The following is a 24127-nucleotide window of genomic DNA, read 5'->3' on the forward strand; positions in this document are numbered from 1 at the left end:
AGTGTTAAAAACCTAACAGGAAAAAAATGAGAGGCAGCATACTTGCCTTACTTCTTTGCTTAGGAACTGGGTTTCAAAGAGTTTGCACAAGCAATTATTACATGGCAAAGACAAAGTGTAGCCAAAGTACAAGCAGAAACACCTCTGTGAGTATATACAATATTAAATGATTCATTTCTGTGCCTCTCAAGGCATAGAGGACACAGCAGGATAGAAATATAAAACTGATGAACAAGCTTATTTCAGACCAATGGGGAAGGTTCAAGACAAAAGTGTAATGGAAAGTGATGTGTTCATATCGTTAGAGAGAATAAGAAATAGGATTGAAATATGTTATTTCCTATTTTATAGATACATCAGGCTACCAAAAATTTGCATAACAAAATTAACACCTTTTGCAGATGCACTTCAGTTCTAAGTAACAAGTAATAGCAAAACTAGTAAAACAAATGAATTAAGAAAATATGTTCAAGACATTTAGTGGTATGCTGGTCTTGCAACTTTGTGCAAAGTAAGCAGTTATCTCCTGAGAGGACAGAAATGGATAGCTGGAGTGAAAACCTCTTACAATATTTCAGCTAAATCAATCTATTTCTTTGAGTGCAGAAGTGTTAAATGGCATTTGTGTCAATCTAAACCTCAGAAATCTATCAATGTGCAAACATTACAAATGAAAACATTATTTTCTCTCATTTATTTGTTTGCTTTTGTTGTAAGAAAGCTGTAATTTTAAAAGATTTAATTTGTAGTCTGTCTGATTGTGTAGCAGGCTATTGAATTTAAGTATCATTAGCTTAGAATTTGCCCTGTGGAACTGATGAATGCAGTCATTTATCGACAATTAGCTGCTTGCTGCTGTCTTTCAAATGCTGATCACCATGAAATCCAACCCCCATGCCATGTCTGTGCAAGCAGTTCCTGCCATCCTCCCACTGCTGTCTATTCTTCTGGACCTCAGACTTCATAGCCCCATTTCAGCAGTAAGTAAAAATTTGACATTGATGCCAGACAGGCAATCTGCCTATCTTTCAAGCAAGACTATTGAACAACATTGATGAAAAACAATTATATTCCACAAAATAATTATTGCCATACTTAGATTTCTCACAATAGTCAAGGAGAAAGCACACTTTCTCCTTGAAACAATGAGAAAATGAAAACAATGCAGAAAAATAAAAAGGAGTTACGCAGCATGGACAAAATAAATTGTTGATTATTAGCAAGAAGTCTCAGTAGTACTGTCTTTTCTGGACTAGTTATGTGGCCTCACCTTGAGTACTGTGTGCAGTTTTGGTTGCTGCAGTATAAGAAAATTGTTAACTATTAGAGAACATCCGAAGGTGGTGACCTCTGACAGGACCCAAGGGAATGGCTTGAAGTTGTGTCAGGAAAAATTTAAGTCAGATACTAGAAAAAGGTTCTTCACCCAGGGGGTGGTTGGGCACTGGAGCAGCTCCCCAGGGCAGTGGTCACAGCACCAGCCTGACAGAGTTCAGGAAGTGTTTGGACAATACTCTGAGGCACAAGGTGTGAGTCTTGGGGATGGTGCTCTGCAGGGCCGGGAGTTGGACTCAGTGATCCTTGTGGGTCTCTTCTATCTCATATTCTGTGATTCTATAATTGGTTTTCAATAGTTTCTTAGCTCTTCACATTGTTTAGGAGGCATCCTGTAAACCAAGCATTAGTAATAAAGCTGTGAAAGAATCCCGTTTCTTTTTCCTTTTCCTGCCTTGGCTATCACCTTCCCTTAGCTATTCAACAGCACAATGCCTTCTTATCTTAGGAAATCACATACTAAAAGAATAGGCAAAACTCCAGTTCAGCCTCATCACTCAAAGTAATGAAGTGTGCTAATATGGGCTCCACTCATATTCCCTCCACTAATACCTATCTTGTCACTTGCTATGCTCTAGATTGGAGCTCTTCCATGGAAAGGAGAAATGGTCTGAAATTTTCATTCCCTACACTACTAAAAATTAGACAAGGGCTCCAGGCATGAAAACTGATTAGGTGCAGGGAGTAATCCTGAATAGTATCAATAATTTTTGGAAAATTACTCTTCTGTTACATTACAAAGGGTTTACAGAAGCTTATCCTAAGATCTTGCATACAAGATTGCCAGTGCCAACCTTACACACAAGGTTGTGAGTGCAGGCCTTGTGATGTACCCCAATCCACGTGCCCTGCTAACAAAGAGGGCTGAAGTATACTGAACTCATGGGCTTTTCATTCAGAGTTTTATTTGTGAGTATGATTCCATCCAAAAACCATCTCATTTCTGGGAATCAGACTGACCCCATCATACAAATCAGCCATCAAATGACAAAAGCTTCTACTCAGTTCCAGAGTTGAGACAACATCAAACTAGTGATTTCATCACTAGCTTGCAACCACCATCCAATCTCTATCTAGCCACTAATAAAAAGTCTAACCATGAGTTTAAAAAAAAAAATCTATTTTAGAATATGAATGAAGTTCATACATCTAAGAAAACAAGAGTTGAATTCTTGTGTTGAAGTATAAGAACAACTTTGTTAGATCTATTTATCTTACTGATCTGTCTCTGACAGTGGCTACTAGTAGATATTTTGAGAAAGACAAGGGCATACTTAATTTTTCCCATGGTTATAAGTTTGACCAGTCTGACTTTGGGGCTTTCAGAATGGAGATCTTACATTAATTCATCCATTAATTTCGTCTAATTGCTTTTTGAGCCTATTAATATTTCTGGCATCCACACCCTTCTATAGCAATGAGTATTACAGTTTTATCATGTGTCACATGAAAAGATACTTCCTTTTGTTCTGAACCAGCTGTCTGGTAATTTCATTGTGTTCCACCTTGTCTTTATGTTATGGGAAATAATAAATAGTTATTCCCTATTCACCCTCTCTATGCCTTTAACAATTTCTGTATACTTCTCTCTAATTTAATAATTTTTTTTCTTCCATAGTTATCTCCAATTTCCCAATTTTTTCCATAAATTTTAGTTTATTTAATTCCAAATCTCCAATTACACTTATTGTAATTTTCTGATTTTACTGTGGCTCTTTAGGGGGTAGGATCACAGTACCTTGTTTCCATTTGATTCTTTACTGATTTCATAATAGTTCTTGATATTCTATTTTTGGCTTTGATCATGTCTTAGCATTGAAAATACATTTTCAGAGAACTTTACATAAGATCTTCTTCCAGGATCACCTTCTTCATGATCACTTGAAGTCTAGTATTTATAAGTTTAAGTTTGTGACCTTATGGTTTGTTCCCCTTCAATGGTAGTTATGGATTTGCTTTCATGAATGATGAATTATATTTGCCCCTCTATCACGCATATGTAGGAGCATATAGGGCCATTCTGAAATTTGTCCTTGTTATTTCCAGTGCTGTTTCTTGTAATTAATTTTGTTCCATTTGGAGATTTTTCCTCACTTTTTATTTCTTAACCAGATCATTTAAGAATATGTTTAATATCATATGTCTAAACACAGATACCTGAGGGACTCTTCTGGCACCTTCTTTATGAAAAACCTGCCATTTCTTTCTAGTACTAGCTGATTGTTCTTTGACTAGCTACCATGAGAGGAATTTCCTTCTTCCTCTCTTGATACTGAACTTTTTTAAGAGAGCCTTTGTGACAGAATCTTTTGAAAAATTTCTTGAAAAATATAAATTCTTTGAGGAGATTAAATACTGATTAATTGAGATAATTATTGTTCATTATAATAGAAATAATTTATAGTTCTAGCTTGGGGGTAGAATTCAGCCATGCTTACACTTCTGAAAAGTCCTGACTTGAAACCAGCAAGACTCCAATCTGTCATGGAGAAAAGTTTAAGTAGCAGAAAGCTGGTTTTTGAGTATCTCTAAGCAATGTATTCAGCTGATTGCCTGTCCATGGTTCAGTGGGCTGAGCAACCCTGTAGGTGATTAACATGGGAGGATGAAAGATGGGAAATGTACTTTTTAAAATCATGATATAGATAGGAAGTGTCTAGAGATTTACAGTAACTAAAAATTTAGAGGACTTGGATATCACTGTAACCAGAGATAAATATCAGTATGTGCATCACTGCAACTAATATGTCTTGATTATTAACAGAAGTTTCTTAAGATTGATCAGCTTCATAGAAAGCTACCCTAAAAAGGGGGTCTTCAAATTTATGAGAAGCTAGTCTGATTGAGAATCTGATTAACCTCTTCCCATTTTCTTGGGCACCAGAGCTACAGTTTGTGCATTTTATGTTCTTGGCTCCACAAGACACTGTGTTTACCCAACAGAGATACTTTTTCTCCTGTAGGCCTCTCTTGATTTATTTTATTGCTCTTTTCTTTATGGGGTAGACATACTGGTGCACATTGATAAAAGTATCCCCTTTGTGATCATGGGACAACAAACAAGAAGAAATGACACAAAATGTGAATGTATGTTTTCTGCACATTAACTGCAGGAAATAGGTGCCAAGTGTGTCTTTGCTTCACTGTGCAAAACCAGGAAAAAAGTTTGGAGATCTGTAAGTATTCACATATATTGTTCTCTCAGAAAATTTTCCAGAATTCCAGAAGTTTTTACAGTGGAATATTTTCTAACCCAGTTACATGCACAAGCATCTCAGCAGTCAGTCTGCAATAGTTTGCATCTAAAACTGAGTAACATTTGCCCTTGTACTTGTTACTGATATTTTTGGAGTATGCAAGCTGACTTTAGGGATACCTGGTTTCTTAAATATCATCTGACATCCATGACTCTGCTGGTCTGGACTCTGTAGAGCTACTCCTTTGACCTCCTTATATTTATTTCAGTAAATCCCAAGATTTAGACTACACTTTATCCTCCTCCTGCCAAAAGTAACTACAATAGAGCCAAAGGTATTAAAGAGTCCAAAAGCCTTAATTTGCCTGGAATTTTCCTCCTGCTGTGAGAAGCAGTGCTATAAGCTCCCTGCCCTTCAGTCAGGTACAGATGGATAGATGAGACTCACTTAGCCTGTGGATGACTTGTGGGAATAAAGCCAACACATATAGAAGTACAAGAACAGAAAGTAAGTAATGGTTCCAACAAAAAATAGTCAGAATTTTTCCATGTCAGATTTCAGGGAATTTATCGTTATTAAACATTTTATTGTTACTCTTTATAACAATTGTTATCTTTTCAGTTTTTGTAGGGCTGATGATACACTATGTCTAAAAGATGTGCAAATCTTAGGAAAGGATAATTTCTATCTGCTCTGCTGCAGTCTGCTTTCAGCCTACAGTGGACAGTGGTAAGAGCAACAAATTATTCTGCTCATTCCTTTTCTGGAAATAAAGCATTCAGAGAATGAAGACCATTTCATCAGCCGTGAAGTCTGAAGACAATAGAGATCTTTATCCCATAGGGTAATAATTAGGTTGTGCTCTGGGAGAAGAGTGACCTGAATTTTGAAGTGCTTCTGTGATGAATGTTGTTACTAGAGCATCATAGGTAATATATGTAAAACACCTCTGGAAAAGTATCAGAGGTGTTGTTCTCTTGTTTGCCCAAAATAGTGCTTATGCCAACTTTGTCATATTCCCTCATGCATTTGTATTTTGTGGCCAAATCACTATATTCTTCTGTGTACAATGACAACTAGAGCAAGATGGTGGCAAGTACCCTTTTTATCAAGTTAGTCCATTGTTTGGTGCTCAAGGTACAATCCAAAATTATTTGGGCTTGAATTTCCTCAAGCAGTGGATAGTGATGAGGTTGCACCTCCATCTTGCTAAAAGAAATGTGGCATCAAATTAATGTTCATGCATAAAATTTAAGGGTTAGATTTGTGTCCTCAGTTTTCATTTGTTTTGGGTAAGTCTTAGCTTTTGATCTCTGGGGATAGATGAACTTAACTACTGGTTTAAGAAAGGAACCAAATCTCCAAAAAAGAGACCAGACTGCCTTAAAAAAAAAAAAAAAATAGTTCATTTTGGCTGACTTTAGACAACTTCTTTTTAGCATTCGTTTGTGTTGGGGATGATTCCATTTTCCCTACTTCTACCTTTTTCTATAGGCTATTTACAAATTAAGGGTATCTAGCAGACCAGATATTTATATATCTGGTATATATAAATACATATAATATATAAAATAAATATATAAAAATATATATTTTATATATTATCTTCTGTAAATGTTAAAGATTTGTGACTATTATATATTTCCTCCCGCAAATTTGCAGATCTGTAGAATTTGAGAGTATCTCAGAGATATCTGTGTTCCCAGTTCATCTCAGAAGAGCAGAGTAGCTCCTGTAAAACTCACATTTCTTGACTGCTTCTCTTCAGAAACAGCAGACCTGTATACATTTTCCATTATTGCAAGACACTACCTTAGCCAGTCAGCAGTGGGGACATTTAATAATGCCAGGTCAGATCCCAGGGCAATCAAGAAAATATTTTTGTTTTAAATGCAGTGCCAGGCATTCTTATTACTAGAAAATTTTTCTTGGAGAAGAAATAAAACAATCATGCAAGTTGAATTTTATACTGAGCTGAAACAGTGTTCCAGAAATATCACTGAAAATAAACATCCAAAGGGGGTTTCTGACAACTAGGTATGATTCTCAACTGAATAATTAAACCAAAATGTTGCAGGTTCATTTTGCTGCCTTTTGTTAATATACAATTTGACTTCCTTTGTCTTCTCTTTTCCCTTTTTCCCCCACAACTAACTGTATTTAATGTACTGTATTTATTATAATGCCTTGTGCTATGTTTAAAGAACTTCTGCTGAGATAAAAAAAATGGCTTTCTATTTTATATTGCACAGCACCAGCAGCATAGACCTTAACTGAAACATCTATAAAGGATACATAATAATAGTTTAATACATGGCAAGATAAGATATTATGTCCAGTGTTGATATATCCAGTACTAAGACATAGAATAATCATTTAGAAGGTTTTCAAGATCAATGAAATGTAATATCAGATAAAACTTTCTACTGTCAAACTTGTAAGATATTTTTGATAACACTGATATGGGTATAGCCCTGGGACTGAAATTTTTTTACTTGTAAGAAAACTGCAATAAAAAAGACTTGTAATAAGTGTTGCTGCTGCTGCATGGTGAGACATGTCAGGGCCCTGAGAGCATGAGTTGACTTTAATGGCTGCAATGAGCCTTTCCTGGGACCCTCACCTTTCCCCCAGGACCCCTGCCCTTTATTTCTCCTGAGCCTGAGCTGTGGAGCAGGTGTTCCTGTCTCCTGGATGGACCGTAGACCTCTGCTGTAGGTGGCTGGTGTCCTGGATGGACCCCAGTGCTCCTGGCTGAGCACCCTGGGTGGCCCCTGGGCTGGTGCATCTCGTGCTGTGCCTGTTGAGGGTCCCTGCTCCACGGGGCTTTGTCCTACTCATGGGGTGCTCCCTATGCTGGGGCCACCCCCAGCTCCCAGGTGACCTCTCTGTGTTGGCTGTGTCCCAATGCATCTCACCACAGGTTTCAGGTCTGTTTGCAGCTTGGCAGCTGGAATTGGTAATTTCAAGGGCAAATTTTTGCCAGAATTGAGGAAAAAAAAGAAAAATAAAAAAGAAAAAGAAAAAGAAAAAGAAAAAGAAAAAGAAAAAGAAAAAGAAAAAGAAAAAGAAAAAGAAAAAGAAAAAGAAAAAGAAAAAGCAGCCCTGTAGAAAAAGAAAAAAAAAAAATGCAGCCCTGCAGAAAAAAGAAGCCAACAGTGGGCATATTTTATTCACAGAATGCTTAAATGCCACTTTCTATTGACTAATTCTTTGCTCTGCATAATCGAATACTGTCATGTTGAAACATTAGATTAAAAAAATATATATTTCCACCTGAAAGGAAAAAAAGTAATAAAAAAGTGTAATAAAATGAGTCAAGCAGTGTTCTGTAGAGCTCAGTATATGCTGTCCAGGGATGTGGCTATGGCAGAAGCTTTTATAAAAGCAGTTCAATATTCAGGTCTGGATGATGAGGAAAGCTGCTCTAAAGTAATTTCTTTGACCAGCAGAAACAGTGCTGTTTCTTCAGCACTGTTTTGCTTTTCTCTAATCCATTTCTGTGTCAGTAACTCTGGCTGCTTTGTTCTGCCATAAACCCTGGAGTGCACTGTGCCTGATGGGGTCATGTGTGTACAGGTCACTTAGAAAGTGATACCCCAACTTTGCACCACTGCTTAATTCCTGGAAGGAAAGATCCTTGCACCATATACTGTCACAGCCCATGAATATGACCACATGTGGTCCCATTTGCTTTAATAAACCAAGAAAAAAATAATTAGAAAACTTTTGGGTATGGGAGATGCAGAAAGGTACTCAAAACACATTCTAGTACAAATCTTTTGCCTGCAGAAAGTTCAGACCCTTTGGATGAGGAAGTCAAATTACATGAAAGGCATCAACCAGGCTGTTCAGAATGTCTCTTCTGAACCTGTCTCAGCTGAAGCCATTAACGGCCCCAAATGTGCTATTTAGTTCTCTGTGACTTGGCTGCCAAAACACTTGTGCATTCAATTTCTAATCTACTTTCAGACAAGACTGACAAAATAGTTCATGACAGAGGTGATACCAGTCCAAGCACTTTTGCCTGAAGTCAACTGGGGATTGCTCACAGGTTGCACCAACAGCCTCCTACAGACTGACAGACAGACAGACAGACAGACAGATGACCAGCCTGGGACTGACAATATCTTCAACCATCTAAGAAAAGATCACTCCTGTCTAATTTGTTAAATTTGTAATGCTACCTTTTCACTGTCATGTACTTTGTGACCTAAACTACAATATGTATGTCTCAGATATGACGTAAAATAGTGGAATAAAAATGTACTTTCCTGTGATCCCTAGCAAATTAGGTGGTGATGAGTAATCTGTGCTTTCAGATTCTCACTGAGTTCTGAATTTACAGCTTTTAAGAGATGTGTCAAGCAGAAAATGAGCTACATCGAAGTAGAATATTAAACAACAGTTATCTTGCAATTTGATTTAAGTAAATTTTAACTGCCAATTGCTCATCCTCCAGATTTCTCAGTATTTCTGGTGAAATGTATGAGCCTAACTCCTAATTTAAGATGGCTAGATGGGGAATGTTTTTACCTCCTTTTTCCTTAAGTGTATATAAATACTTGATATGTATAAATACATATCGTATGCTTTTACATACAAAATTAGAATATTTGTCTTTATTGTGTTCCACTTGTGTTTATAAAGAATAATATATCATGACAAATATCAAATCTTCATTTTCTTTCCCCAATGAAAATTTAATCAGATTTATCACCTGCAGAAGGATTTGGTTAGACTGGGTCAATGTACCAAGACAAACAGAATGAGGTACAATCAGCCCAAGTACTGGTTCCTGCACTTGTGTCAGGACAATCCCAGGCAGCACTGCAGGCTGGGGACAAAGCAGCTGGAAAGCTGCCCAGCAGAAAAGCCCTGGGGTGTGCTGGTCAACAGCAGCTGAACATGATCCAGTGTATGCCCAGGTGGCCAAAAAGGCCAATGGCATCTTGACCTGTATCAGTGTTACAGTGGACAGAAAAGAACACGCTTGATTTGTTGCCACATCATACTGTTGCTAAATGGGAGGTTGTTACTTTGCCACTATAGTGGACCCATCACTGAGGAGTCAAGCTCTGGCAATTTTGCATTGTGCTTGCTATGTGAGCCAGAACTGCTTTTTACCTCTGATTAAAAGTTTGTGTTTTCCTAAGACCTAAAAACTTTTTTCAGCAGGATGAACACTGGGCACAGCTTGGTCATTTAGGCTACACTCTGTTTAGAGGCTGAAACTTTGTCATGGAGGTACTCACTGCAGGCAGGAATATCACCTGGAATTTCCCAGCTCTGAGTTGCATTTGAAGAAATACTTGCCATTGTTCAGCAGCTGGGGAATTAGAGCACTTGCCCAAGAAATGCAAGACCTTGGCCATCACCCTTGTTCTGGGAGGTGATGAACCCACATCTTCCTTGTGTCAGAGTTTGGGGAAGCACCAGGCTGGCAGATAATCAACAGTGCAGATTAAGTTGGATCACTATGCCAAAAAGACTGCAAAAAAATCATGGACCCAGGAAGACAAAACCTCATGTAAAATGAGGAAATGTGTATTCCCAGTACTGTTTGTGCTTTTTTATCCCATGTCCCTTAAATGGGTGTGGTAGAACTCAGATCGGGAACTGGGAAAACACTGCTGCAGACACATGGGCCCTCGTGTTTGCCCTCCCAGGCTACTGCACACTGTAAGGCACCAAATGTGGACAAACTTGGTGTACATAAGGCATGAGGGTCCTGTTTGTGTTCAGCAGCTGTAATATTGCTTGCAGGTGAGGGAATCTAAGTAGCATGAGAAGTCACTTCTGGTCCAGGCACATTCAGCACCAAAATCCAGATTATAGGATCAATTTTGGCCACCCTGACTCTTATGTGCTTGAATTTTTCTGTAAACTGTTGTATTTCACAAACTATGTGCCATGGTGCTGGGTTTCATGGAACCCCATAGGGAAAGTGTTGTGAAAACAGATGTTAATAATGCAGTTTATTACAGATACTGGCTTATTAAATTGAAGGACATTAAGTAGTGAAATAAATTATTAAGAAAAACAGACAATTCCAGGCATTTTCTTGGGGAGAAATCTAATTTTTTTCTCAGCCACAATCTCAGTAGGGGTGAAATAGGATCCATTTAACACAGTTTAAGATGTAAACCACTCATTTGATCACATTGTATGAGCTGTATGTTCCAACACTGTGTTCAAAAATAAATATTGTAGAGATGTACAAGAAACACACAAACTTGCTTTTCTTCCATGGGAATATTCAGCACTTTTTTGTGTAAAGAACCAGTTTTATCACCTCAGAAAATTCTTCTAAATCTAGTCACTGTTGTACTGATGTTGTGTTTGTCCTCATTAGCAAGATGAGTTGCTCCTGCTTAGCATTCAGAACCAACTCCAACAGTTCTGTGAATAGGTAATAATGAAGAGAAGATGTGGGAAAGAAGCTTTCCATCCTTTAAGAGATAGTTTAGATATGAAGAGATTAATAGCTGTCACTGGGGAATCTGAACCAGGAATCAGTCTTCAAAGCCTTCCCAGGTGATAATGGCACAAATAAGCCAAAGCCAGATTATAATAAAAATAAAACAGTCTTGGAATCCACAATTATAATTTTTTTCTTTTTAGGTTTGGGTTTTCTGTTTGTCAAAAATAAATTAGCTTTGTGCAACTGCATATGGTGAGGTAATTCTGCATATATGGTGATTTTTTTGAATCTTCCCTAATAACTGGAAAGTCCTGTCTGACTTCTACTACTCTGATAAAGTGGTAAACATTTCAAAAACAATTAAGCCCCAAGATTTATGCAAATAAATTAACAGTTAGAAGAGAGGAAGTCTGTTAATTAAAGTCTGCAACAGGAATGTATGCTCTATTAGAATGTGCATGAAAAGGGAGCCTGAAGCCTGGAATGAAAATCTCCATTTGAGCAGCACAGTTTGTGAAAAGCAGTGTTTCCTGTGCCTTGTCTGGCCAAAATCAAACAAGTTCAAGGCACAGACTTATAATGAAAGTAGGCTTTATCAATTTCAATGTTCAGGAATATAATTTTTTTTACTTAGTAAATAATTTATTCCTGATATGACTCTGCTTTTGACTGGGTTGGGGAGAAGAAATTCAGTAACACTATGAGAAAGGCCAAGGCATTTCTGAGCCAGTCTAAAGCAGAAAGTCTGGGCAGTCATGTGAAAATAAATTTGTCATGTGATTTATAGTCCAGCAACTAAATCAAATAGGTTTTGATAATATGTATCTGTTATAGTGTCTTTTGTTCCAGACTTTCTTTGGGTTATTTTTAGATGGCTGTTATCTAAACATAAAATATATGAATCCTAATTATCTTGTCTAAAACCTTTCGCTCTCCACGATGCATCATTTACAATGAAAGGCCCCATTGCTCAGGCTTCAACTTCTTAACAACTCTGATTGAGGAAAAGCTTTTTCCTGATTGCTAAATCAGAATCTCTGCTAACTGTGCAAGTATGTGTGAGATTGCAAGGACACTGCATAGATGTGTGTATAAATTCAGGCTTCATGAAGGAAAACGTATTAAACTATGGAGCTACTTCAAGTGTTTTTGTCCAAGGACGTCAACGTCAGTGAAGCTGAACCACAAGATTGATCAAAGTGTAGTTTATGACTGTGTCGGTATTGCAAATGTACAACTGAATCCAGAAAATTTTTTCTGTTTTTCTACGATGCTCAGTAAATCAAATTTTCTAAATGTTTCTAGCAAGCAGATTGTATCCTCAGTAGCTACCATTTCAGCTTCAGAATTTTTGCAGTGGGGTTTTCTAAAAGGCTTCACAGAAAAAAAGGTTCATTGTTTGAAGCCAAATTCGACTTTTTGTTAAGACTGATCAAAATAGTTTATACAGATTTTCATAAGCTTTTTGTTCACAGTGTGTATTATGTGCTTTAGTGATCACAGCTGAAAAGCATGATTTTAATAAAGAAGTTGAATAAGCAGATTAAAGTAAGTCACAGGGCCTGCCTCATTCCAATAGTAAACAAAGTAAACTACTTTAATTAAGGCAAGATAGGTAATATATATAGCATGTGTGTTATCCTTATTTGGTTTGCTTATTCCTTTACAGTAATATTTTAAATGGCCAGTATATCACAGATAAGAAAGATTATTTTTTATTAAGCAGCTGATCTCCTTGATATATTTTTTACAATTTCTTCTGATGAAGTAAGATGAGCTGTTGCTGTAAACTCTAATTCTAATCAACATTCCTTAAACACCCAGGAATCAATAATTTTTTTTACAAGACCCTATCCGGAATGACTGAGCTAATCACTGTGAGTACACCACTTGTGCAAGGACAAATCCATGCTCCTGTAAATACCTATGCTAACTACAGATTGATTTTATTGACTCAAGTATTCAGCATTAGGGGAAAGAAGTAGTAGGAAAGAGACTGGTGAAACCAGTATCGCAGGTGATGTGTGCAATGAGGCACATAAGCACAGGGTTGAATGGGTTCCCTGGCTTGGAGCTAGAGGGAATTTTGCTCAGGGTGTAGTGGCTACAGACTGCAAAGTATTTTGGAGGTTTTCTAGATTTGCTAAAATCGTGCACATATATTTATCCACAATCACATTCCTGCAAGAGCTGAAAGGAAGGTGCTTGGTGACCTCGGCTGCTCTTTGTCCTACTCTGTGGCCTCCAGGATGCTGCTCTTTCTGAGCCGCCTTTGCTAATTGGAAACTTCCAACACGTGAAATATGGGAGAGCATTAGTTGTGGGCACATGATTACTGGCAACTTTGACATTAATCAGCCAGCATTCGTACCTTCCAATCAAACGCCAATGCCAGCTTGCTGGGGAAAGGACGGTCAATCTCACTGGGCAATTTCTACGCAAAGGAACTCCACTGTTGGAACCCAGGACATTCCTCTGGCTGCCTTGGAGGACTTGAGACCCTGACAAGGGGCTCAGAGACCTTGGCATGGAGTCAAAGACATCTGTGCCTTTGATTTCAACCCATGATAAAAATTACCAGCTTTGTACGAAGATATACAAGTGATGAGAGTTTAAGTAGAATGATAGTTAATTTGTCACAGGGTGAAAAAGTAGAATTTTGGGGGTTTTAGAATGAGCGTTCAAGAGGCAAGATGGAGTAATCTGGGTGTGTTCTGTCCTTCTTCTTGGCCTCTATCTTGTGCTGTGCTGGTGGCACTTTTGTATTGGTTTAGAGTAGAGACAGACTGTCTAACATAGGTGATAGGTATTGGAAAATTATTCTAAATAAAGTACACGTAGTTGTTAGTATAAAATGTTAACACCGCCCCAAGGGCAGTCAGTGTGCCATGAACCAACCTGCCAGACATACCTCAGCAGGTCAGAAAAAGAATGTTATAGATAAGGAAAAATAAACAATCTTGAAAACCAGAGCCGAGGAATCCCGACTCCTTCTTCAATCGCTGGGCTGGGAAAAAGTGATTTTCTAACACCTCAGGGTCATCTCTACCACAGAGACTCAGAGACTTTACTACTTTTCTTGTAGCATTTTAAGCTTCAGGGTATTTCTCTAATGAAGGATTTAAAAACATGTGACCCTTGGCCAGAGATCTGGTTCTGTCACTAATGCTGCAGCTCACAATGTTTGAAAGTGAGTGACCATGCCCCATCACTGGAAGTGTTCAAAGCCAGGCTGAATGGAGTTTTGAGTAATCTGGTCCATTGGAAGTTGTCCATGCCAATGGCAGGGGACATGGAACTAGATGACCCTTAGGCTCTCTTCTTATCCAAACTATTCTGTGATTCCATGATTTTATGACCTAGAGTTCTCAGAGTCTTCAGGTGGAGCAAACACCAGGTCCCAGTAAAGTAAGTTCTATTAAATTGAACCGCGTCATTATAACAACATTTATGCAGAGACAGTGTTGCATTGTAACACATTAATTATTATTTATTTTTTTAAAGTGTTTTTCCAGATGAATGACTAATCTCAGAAGCCCGCGGGCCGCCGGGGATGCAGGTATCCATGGTTACCTTCGTTGCCTGGCGACGCCTCCTTACGCTGCTGAGTGAGCCCTGCCCTCAGCTCCCGCTCGGTGCAGCCCCATCCAGCTGCCACCCCAGGCCAGCTCCCCTGACATAGGAGAAGTTGCTGTGCAGTCCAGGTTAGAATTAAAATTGGTGGTTTCTTATGAAAAAAAAAAGAAGAGGGAGGGGACCAATGAAAGTCTCTGGTCTCTCTAACAGCAATAAAAATCCAGTTGTGGCTCCAGGCAGGATCTGAGTCAGTGTGTTGATGTAAATCCTCAGCTGTGCCGTAAGACACAACTTTGCACAAAAGTTCATTTAGGGCAGGATTTAAGGGTATTGATTCATTTCTCAGCCAGACATAGACCAAGTACTAATAAACTAGGATTTGGCTTCTTTACTGGGTGAAATGAAGCATAGCTTCATTTTAAGAAAAAAAGTAATATTTATGTCATTTCAGAAACAGAAGATGCATTTATCTTATAAATGAGATTTAAAAATACACTTATAAAGAGGCTATGAGTCAGGTTCTCCTAATTATGTCAATTTAAACGGACTTAATTGCAAATTTAGAACAATAAATTTTACTGGACCTGATTATGAAGGTCTTCCCAAATGCTGCTGTTTTATGCATGCCATGACTCACCAGCATCCAGTCATGGTATACAGAGGTCTGCAGTTGATGTCACAGCCTTGGGCTCTGCTTTTCAGAGCATTTTCTCAGAACAATGACTTGCAAGTACTTTTCACCTGAGTACTCAGGACGGTATTTGTGGTGTAGCTGAACTGCTTACACAAACAAGAGAACAAATTGCTTATGTAAGTCAGGCACTTCTGGTGCAGTCTTGTCTGTAAATAGGGATGCCCTTGTATTCCTCCTCAGCCTCCCCTGCTGCAGCACTCAGCTGCCTTGCTGTAGAAACTTACCAAAGAAGGTATTTTCTGAACTTACAGTCCTGAGTTTGCCCTTCCAAGCAGTGTTCTGCTGAACAAGAGCTCCTTTAGGAGGTTGCTTTCTGGACTATTGATCTGTTTTTGGCCTCTGGTACATTCAGGGGTGCAGTCTAATGAATGTGCTTTTGCAGTAAATCCTTGAAAGCACTATTGTTTTCTGATTAATTCTTGCTCATGACTTCCTTGAGGTTAGTGCCATGGGAGGTGTCTCTTACTCTAAATCTTCCAGAGTAATAAATTCAGTCATCTGTAGTGCTAGATCATTAACCTTGTCCCTGGTTTGGGCTGGATCAGCTCAGGCTCCTCCCAGCAGTTCTTGGGCACTACTTGGGAGTTTGTACAGAACAGACGCTATTCCCTCCAGGCAGTTTGAAAGTAATCTACAGTGCTTTGGAGACAGAGTGGTCACTAGTGCTGCCATTCTACATATTTTGGTCTAGCCAGTTTCGGTAAAAAAAAGTTCTGGGCACGTTTAATCTTCTGTAAAGTAGTGCAGTGCTTTAACTGGTTTATTTAACTGTTCACTTGCCACCTCTTGAGCAGGTTTAGCCTGATCACATTTGCAGAGATATAGACAAGTACAGGATTTTCACTGTGCTACATTTACTGAGATCCACTCAGAAAAACAGAAACCTGCAAGAAATGCATTTATAGTTCAGATGGTAGTGGTTAGGATGTAGGTGTTTTTCAACCAATGTCTGTCTTGGGGAATGAGAAAGTTTCAACATGATTTCCCATTCTTATGGAGATTCAAGGCTAGAAGGTACCACATGGATTCACTGAAGGACGTTCTTCTGTGTTTATCTGTCAATTCTTGTGTTGTAATTGGATTGTTAGCAGTAGGTATGAGTATTACTATGGGGCTTGTAAAGCACATAGTAATTAGGGTTATCATTCAAGACTCCTAATAAGATCTATGGTTTATTGGGTAAGGATAGAAATGGCCTTAGCAAAGCAAGGGACTGATGTTGCCAAGTATGATGCTGGTATCCTTGTACAGTTATAAAAGAAGGGACTTTTTGCTCACTTGGAATGTTCTCCAGAATCTTTGTAATAAGGGCATTTCTCCTTTATTTCTATGCCTTTTTTAGAGTGTATTGAAATTTTCATTGGTATTCTTTTTATTTCGCATTATAATTATACCCTTCCTTTCTTTTAATCTGTATATCCTATCTTATGCTTATCATTAAAGTTGTATCTTTCCTTGTAAAGAAAACTACAATTTCCTCTTTCATCTTCTTCCTTGTAAAACACTTCTCAGCTGAATATAATTCGTTCTTCTGTGTTAATTTAGGCTAATAATTCCCCTTGCCTTATTTGCAGCCCACATAGTGATGCAACTTCCCCTTGTTTTGTTCCCAGATAAGTATTGCCACAGTTCTTTAATAAAATGATGTAGGACTCTGTTTACAAAAGAGTGCTTCTGTGGTATCTTACTGCTTTCACAGGAAGCTTAACAGCTTGCAGAACAGTAAGTGGCAAATGTTTAATGCAACATTATGCCAACTTGAGGACAAACTGTTCCTCTCAGGAATGTTTTCAGGCTTAAATGAGAGGAAAATCCCCCTTGCAGAATGTGAATTCTTGGAGGCGGCAGGGAGTGACTGCCACTTCTTTGCTTTGCCAGCAGCTCTAATTCTCAATCACCTTCCAAGGCTTTTTTAGATCAACTGTAGTGTACTTTCAGCAGCAAGTAGTGATAAAGCTGTGACTGGCTTTTCTGAGGAGGAAAGATTCCCCTTTCATGGAGGAGGCAATAAATCTTCCAGCCTGTCTCAACCGGAAAACATTGGGTTTTGCCCACAGATGCTGGAAAGGTACTGAGGGGAGAGACATGAGGCCATGGCAAAGCTATTAATATGAGTAAGCAAAGAATGACAGGGTATTTGCAAAAACTGTGAGACAGAACAATTCCAACTTAAACAGTGATGAGTCAGACTGAAATATGTGGAAATTCAGGCTTGGATGCGAGTCATCCCTTAAGAAGATTAGTGAATATTACTGAACTAACAGTAGTTTGACTAAAGAGAGAAAGCAGCTCTCTACAACCTCCTGAAAGGTGGCTGTAGTTAGGTGAGGGTTGGATTCTCTCTGTCCAGGCAGCAACAGACAGAATGAGAGGACACAGTCTTAAGCTGCACCAAGGGAAATACAGGCCGGATATTAGGAAAACGTTTTTAAACAAAAGAGATATAAAGTACTGGAATTGTCTGTCCAGGGAGGGGGTGGAGTCGCTATCCCAAATGTGTTTATAAAAAGACTGGTGCCATGATTTAGTTGAGGTGTTAGGGCAAGGGTTGGACTTGATGATCTTGAAGGTCTCTTCCACCCTAGTGATTCTGTGATTCTATGATTTCACAGAATTAGGTTGGAAAAGACCTCCAAGATCATGGTGTCCAATCTTTGACCAAACACCACATTGTCAACTAGGCTGTGGCACTCCATACCACATCCAGTCATTTTGTGAACAACTCCAGGGATTCTGACTGCACCGCCGCCCTGGGCAGCCCATTCCATTAACAGCCCCTTCTATGAAACAATTTCTCCTGATGTCCAGTCTGAACCTTCCCTGGTGGAACTTGAGGCCATTTCCTCTTATCCTGTCACTGTTTGCCTGAGAGAAAAGGCCAACTCCCACCTGGCTGCAGGCTCCTTTCAGGGAGTGATAGTCATATGATCACCTTCGAGCCTCCTCTTCTCCAGGTTAAACACTCCCAGCTTCTTCAGCTGGTCCTCATGGGACTCACTCTTTAGATGCTTCACCAGTTCTGTTGCCCTCCTCTGGACTGGCTCCAGCCCCTCAATGTCTTTTCTTACAACAAGGGCCCAGAACTGTACACAGGATTTTGAGGTGTGGCCTCATCAGTGCTGAGTTCAGAGGGACAATCTGCCCTGGTCCTGCTGGCCACACTATTGCTGGTACAGGCCAGGGTGTCATTGGCCTGCTTGGCCACCTGGGCACACACTGGCTCATGTTCAGCTGCTGCTGACCAGCACTGCCAGGTCCTTTCCCACTGGGCCCCTTTCCTGCCACCTTGTCCCCAGTCTGTAGTGCTGCCTGGGGTTGTTCTAGCCAAAGTGTAGGACCTGGCACTTGGTCTTCTTGAACCTCATACCACTGACCTCAGCCCATCTATCCAGCTAGCCCAGATTTTGATACATTTTAACCGATTTTAACATTCTCTGTGTTAATTCTCCCAAGCAGTAAAACCAGCAAGTGGTCTCTGCCCATCATCACCATTCTTAATCTCTGGACCTCAACTTCACATCAAAATATTCTGCTGGCTTTCTTTGCCTCCTGGGTCGTGGATTCTTTGAAAGGCGGGGTGTGGGGGGGAGGAATTGTGTGCCCATCATCTGTAAGTAATCCGGGGCTTCCAAGTGTGTGCCTGGGCTGATGGATCCAGGACTTTCCAGTGGGTGGTATACTGAAATCTGAAGTCAGAGAAAATGTGTTGTGTGCTTTCTACTTTATAGCCAGTCTTTAGGGTAAGGCACAACTTTGGATACTTTAAAGATGACAGGGTGCTCAACAGATGCTGTGAATTTACCATAGGAAAGGTGCATCATTTTGCAACTCATGTCTCTTAAAGGCCCAACTGTGCCTGAAGACTTTGTGAAGTGTGAATGAATTTCAGATCTAGATGTCCCAGTCCTCCACCTCAGAAATATGGTCTAATAAGGGGAAAGAGAGGAATAGAATTAAAACCTCATCAGATGAAATCTGTGTTCTCATTTAAAAATGCCATTCTTCACTGTAGGAAAGGATGTTTCCAGTAAATCATGGAAAATGTTATTTGTCCAGGAAGCTTCCTAGGAGGCAAAGGAGTATTACAGCTTCTAGATCACAAGGCTCCTGAAGATATAGTTAGAATTCATTGTGTAGCAAACCTTTATGTTCATGATAAAGGGAATTGTCATGTTTCAGTGTTTTGCATTAAAAAATAATTTTTCAATTGACCTTCCAGATTTTGCAGAACTTGTGTTTGTAATGAAAAGCTGTTTAAACAAAAGTCTTCCTTCATCTGTGTGCATAGGCTTCAGCTCTGTTTGATCAAAGGGGAAGAAGCATTTCCTGTGAGGACCCACAGCACATGGGTATGGGTACATTCTGGGCCAGGCTCCCAGGTTGCCTTCAGAGGGAAGCAGGGGGGAGCTGAGGTGTTCCCAGGTTTCATCTGGATAAAGATTTAGACAGGGTCAGCATGTGCTTTCAGACCTGCTCACTGGAACATGTCCCACAGCTTAATCAGCCAGAAAGCACCACTTGGTGACTTGGCCATGACCTGCAAACTTGGTAGGCAAATTACCTTTGCAAACCAGCAGCAGCAGCAAATTTTCTAAACAAGGGTACATTGTTTGTTGTTGGGTACATTGACCTGATGTTTGATCAAAAGGGAAGAAGCATTTCCTGCGAGGACCCACAGCACAGGCTGGGTACATTCTGGGCCAGGCTCCCAGGTTGCCTTCAGAGGGAAGCAGGAGGGAGCTGAGGTGTTCCCAGGTTTCATCTGGATAAAGATTTAGACAGGGTCAGCATGTGCTTTCAGACCTGCTCACTGGAACGTGTCCACAGCTTAATCAGCCAGAAAGCACCACTTGGTGACTTGGCCATGACCTGCAAACTTGGTAGGCAAATTACCTTTGCAAACCAGCAGCAGCAGCAAATTTTCTAAACAAGGGTACATTGTTTGTTGTTGGGTACATTGACCTGAGATAGGCCAAGAAGACTAATTTACATGACAATAAAACATTTAAAACAGACATTTCAGTGCTCCAAAATTTTTACTTTCTCATAGAACTAAATATAATTGGGGATGTGGAAGGGCACGGATGTTTCTATTAAAAATAACTATTTTTCTGCACTAATTTTATCTTCTATCTTCAAAATTGACAGGCAAAATTGTTAGGCAGGTGAATTTCAGAAGACCAAAAAGAAGTTGTAAGTTTTTTTCAAAAATTATTTTAATTATTTCAGTTTTTCAAGCACATAGAAGAAAAAAAGCTTCTATGAATTCCTCTAGGGAAGAAAGAACTAACTAGAAAATCCTCTATGATACGTCTGAAACTTGGCTTGGGGACATGGAGTTAGGCAAGGTTTTGAGGAATTTTTTGAAAAGTCTAAAATATACTTTAAATCACATGGAAATTCTTTACATGAAAATTCTGCTTTACAGAAAAAGAGAAAGAGCATCAATGATGAAATGTTTGCTTTGTAGGTAAGGGGATCAATGTAAAGAAAACATTATTTTGTGACATATGGTCTGCTTTTCATGGGGATTTCAAGCAGAAATAATTGGGACTTTTTAAAGGTGATTAAGATATGCCTGTATTGAGGAATAGGAAACATCATCATGAGGATACATGATGTGGTCTGTACTTCCCCTTGCATCATTGACAGAAGTCAGTCTGTATTTATAAAAAGTAGACTGTACTAGAAAATTGAAAAACTTGATTCAAGGCCTTGATTATGAGAAAATGAAGATTAAAGGGATAGTAGTTTTGATTGCAGTGCTAGACCTCTGTAAATTAATAGCTGTCTGAAGCTTCATTAGGCACAAAAATGATGGAAGCATTTTTGTTTAGTTGTTTTGTTCACTAAAAGATAACAATATTATTTATTCTGATAGATAATTAATCTCTAAAAATGCTTCTTTATGATAATTTTGCAATGGCTGTAACAACTTGCGCAACAAAATGAGGACAAGTATGTTGGTAAATTTTTTTTCCCTTTGGTATCTTCTGCAAGCAGGATCCCATTCCTGAACCCTAGATTCACTTACACATGACATTAAAACTCCAAAGCAGGACTGCAGGAAGCAGCAATTGTCTGAAGGCAGCAAAGGTCAATAAGTTTTTGTGCTCTGCTGGTTTTTCCTCAGTTTATTAGAAGGAGTTGAAGTTCACCTCCTGGCACAGTTATTTCCCAGGTAAAATTGTCATAAGCATATGCATTACAATTGTATTTTTCATGACAGTCTACTGCAATATCACATATACCTTTTTGATGTTCATGGACAAAGAATTAATTTGTGGTATAGTATTATGATAGATAGTTAACTTTTATTGCTCTTCAAACATAAAAATAATTACATAAATGCAAAAAACCTGGTAGTATTTTGATTAATTCTCAAATAATAAAAAACCTGCCTCCATGCACGTCTATTTTCATAATAATAAAAATGAGAGACACAATAAAAAGAAAATAACTTATAACTACACCATAAAGAGAGAACATTTTTCTCAAGAAATGTTTACATAAAGCAACAGAGATTGTCTGAAAGAGTCATAGTCAGTGCACAGTAGTGGATTTGATAAAGGTGAGCAAAAGCAATTATTAAGTGCCATTTCTTGAGCAGATTAGTTTGAGGTGCATCTTGTGTGCAGTAGCTTCCCTGTCCTATAAACTAATACAGCAATTAGATAGCATAGACAATATATATCAAACCACTTCTGATAAAATGTCTGACTTTAGTGGAGAAAAAGATATTTGAATAGCTTTTGGAAAGAAACACTGCCATAAGAATCTACAGTATTGCCTTGCAAATTTTGCTATCACAGCTATTTATTAGCTCCAGGCACAGGATATCTGCTGTGAGCCATAACAAAATCTCCGGGCTGTACATTGAAAAATTGGATTTCCTCAATATTTGTAAAAGAATTTAATACAAAAGCCCATCAGCCAAAATTTTGTAACATAATAACAGTTTGTCTCAAATATTTCCTATGTTCCATATGGTAGCATTGAATCTCATTGATTGATCAAATAGCTTCACAGGTTAATGACATCTAAGAAAGCTTTGTCTTTCATTAGAGTCCTGGAGTATTTGGTTTCTTTTATAGTCTCACTTTAGGCTTAGTTATGAGACTGAAAATAGAGGCTAAAATGAAGAACATCTCTGCATGCAGACAAACACACACTGCAGCAAACCCACAAGCACAGGCTGAAGTTATGGACACACAAAAATAGAAGTAGTCTTGACAGCTGAATCACACAGTTCTATGAAGTGTAAACCTGAGGTCTGGATTATATCATCCATAGACTAAAGCAGAATGATTAACTTCCTCAGGACAATCAAAAAAGATTACAGGTTTTTTGATCAGTGATTTGTTGGAAAAGATGCTTTTAAGCAGGCATTAAACATAAACAGCAAATATCAGATTTTCTTCCTTTGCCAAGAAAAAAAGAAAAAAAGATTGTATTTCCAATACTTGGAGACATGGACTGTCAGGGACAGAAACATAGTATTCTTCAGGGAGGTTATTCCACCGCTAAATGTTCATTTTCACTGTAAAGAAAGGACCTGATACAGGCTATATAAGCAAAACTACAGTTTCTTCTCTTAAAATTCATGTTGAAGTTAGAGTATACTGAGAAGAGAATTTTGTTTCATTTGTTCTGTGCTGACTTGCCATTGTCTGGTAACATTTTCACATAATGCAGGCAGACACTTGGAAGCAGAATTTGTAGGAGGATTGATTTTGTTCCCTTGAAGAATATATTTGCTTTACAGTGAAATACTGAATGCTTCAGGTGTAAGCTCTACCTCATCAATTTTCAACCTCAAACTTTTATGTTTAAAATTATGGGAATTTTATGTTGAATGTTACTTTTATGTCTTGTGAGAACTGCAGCTCAGCTGCTTGTATCACATTTTTTTTTTACAATTTTCAGAGCAAATGCAGCATCCCACATGAAAAATGATTATATTTAATTGTTTAGTAGAAATAGCTTTTGTCTGGAAACAGACCAACCAAGATATTGAAACTTTTCTCATGTCATTGTATATTGTTCAAGCCTGGGATACACAAAAAGCAAAAAGTGCCTCTGCTAGCCACCTGCAAAGCTGTGGTAAAAGGAACTCAAAAGCACCTAATTTTGATGTTATCTCTTTATAATAGCTCACATGTAATAAAAAACAAACCTGCAAAAAATATAGTTGAGGATGAAAGATCAAGCTGCACAGAAGCTAGGGAGCACCACAAACAAGAGTTGCCCATGAGACCTACATCTAACTACCATGTGAATTAATTTTCTGCATTAAACATTAGAGGCAAAAAAAGGGGAAGAATAGAATATGATTACTTAATTAAAGACTGAATTGAAATACAATTGCACAAGGAACAGAATAAAGGTTGACAGGAAATAATTTATCTGACATTTCCTATCTTCCAGTGTCAGACCTCAATTCTTCAGCCTGCATTCCCCATGGATGGTCACACACCAGCTGCAGTGCCATAGTTGTATGGCTGAAATAGTAAATGACAGCAAAAGAGCTTCCAACCTAAGTGATATTATATTCACATTGTAGTTTTGTAGTTAGTTACTTTATTGATTTGAAAAGGTGACTGAAATATTTTGTTATGTGACAATTTAAGAACCTCAGTCAGATTAGAACCCTCTTGTTCATGTGATCACTGACATCAAAGCTTGATGTAGGTGAACTTTGGACAACAGGGATATGTTATTTTTTGTGGGATATTAGTCCAGGTGCTAATGCTTAGATGCCCTGATGAAGGAGAAAGAGTAACAAAGAGTGGTTCCTCTATGGAATAAATTTGTGCTCTGTGTGGCACTTCTTGATTGAGGATGGACAGCTGTGGCCACCTTCCAAACCATGGGTGGAGAGATTTGCTTATTTTAGCACAT

At 38.6% G+C, this 24127-nt stretch overlaps 1 protein-coding gene across 1 annotated transcript in view; it reads left to right on the forward strand.

Annotated features, from left to right (window-relative positions):
* The first annotated feature begins 866 nt into the window (after window positions 1-866).
* LGSN (lengsin, lens protein with glutamine synthetase domain) overlaps window positions 867-24127 on the forward strand; it is a 58927-nt gene continuing 35666 nt past the window's right edge. Inside the window, exon 1 of the mRNA XM_039730434.1 lies at window positions 867-980. Within this exon, the coding sequence (XP_039586368.1) occupies window positions 867-980 (114 nt within the window). The remainder of the gene's footprint in view (window positions 981-24127) is intronic.

Source organism: Passer montanus, unplaced genomic scaffold (assembly GCF_014805655.1).
Source record: "Passer montanus isolate IOZ18808 unplaced genomic scaffold, ASM1480565v1 scaffold11, whole genome shotgun sequence".
In the NCBI taxonomy this organism is placed as follows: domain Eukaryota; kingdom Metazoa; phylum Chordata; class Aves; order Passeriformes; family Passeridae; genus Passer; species Passer montanus.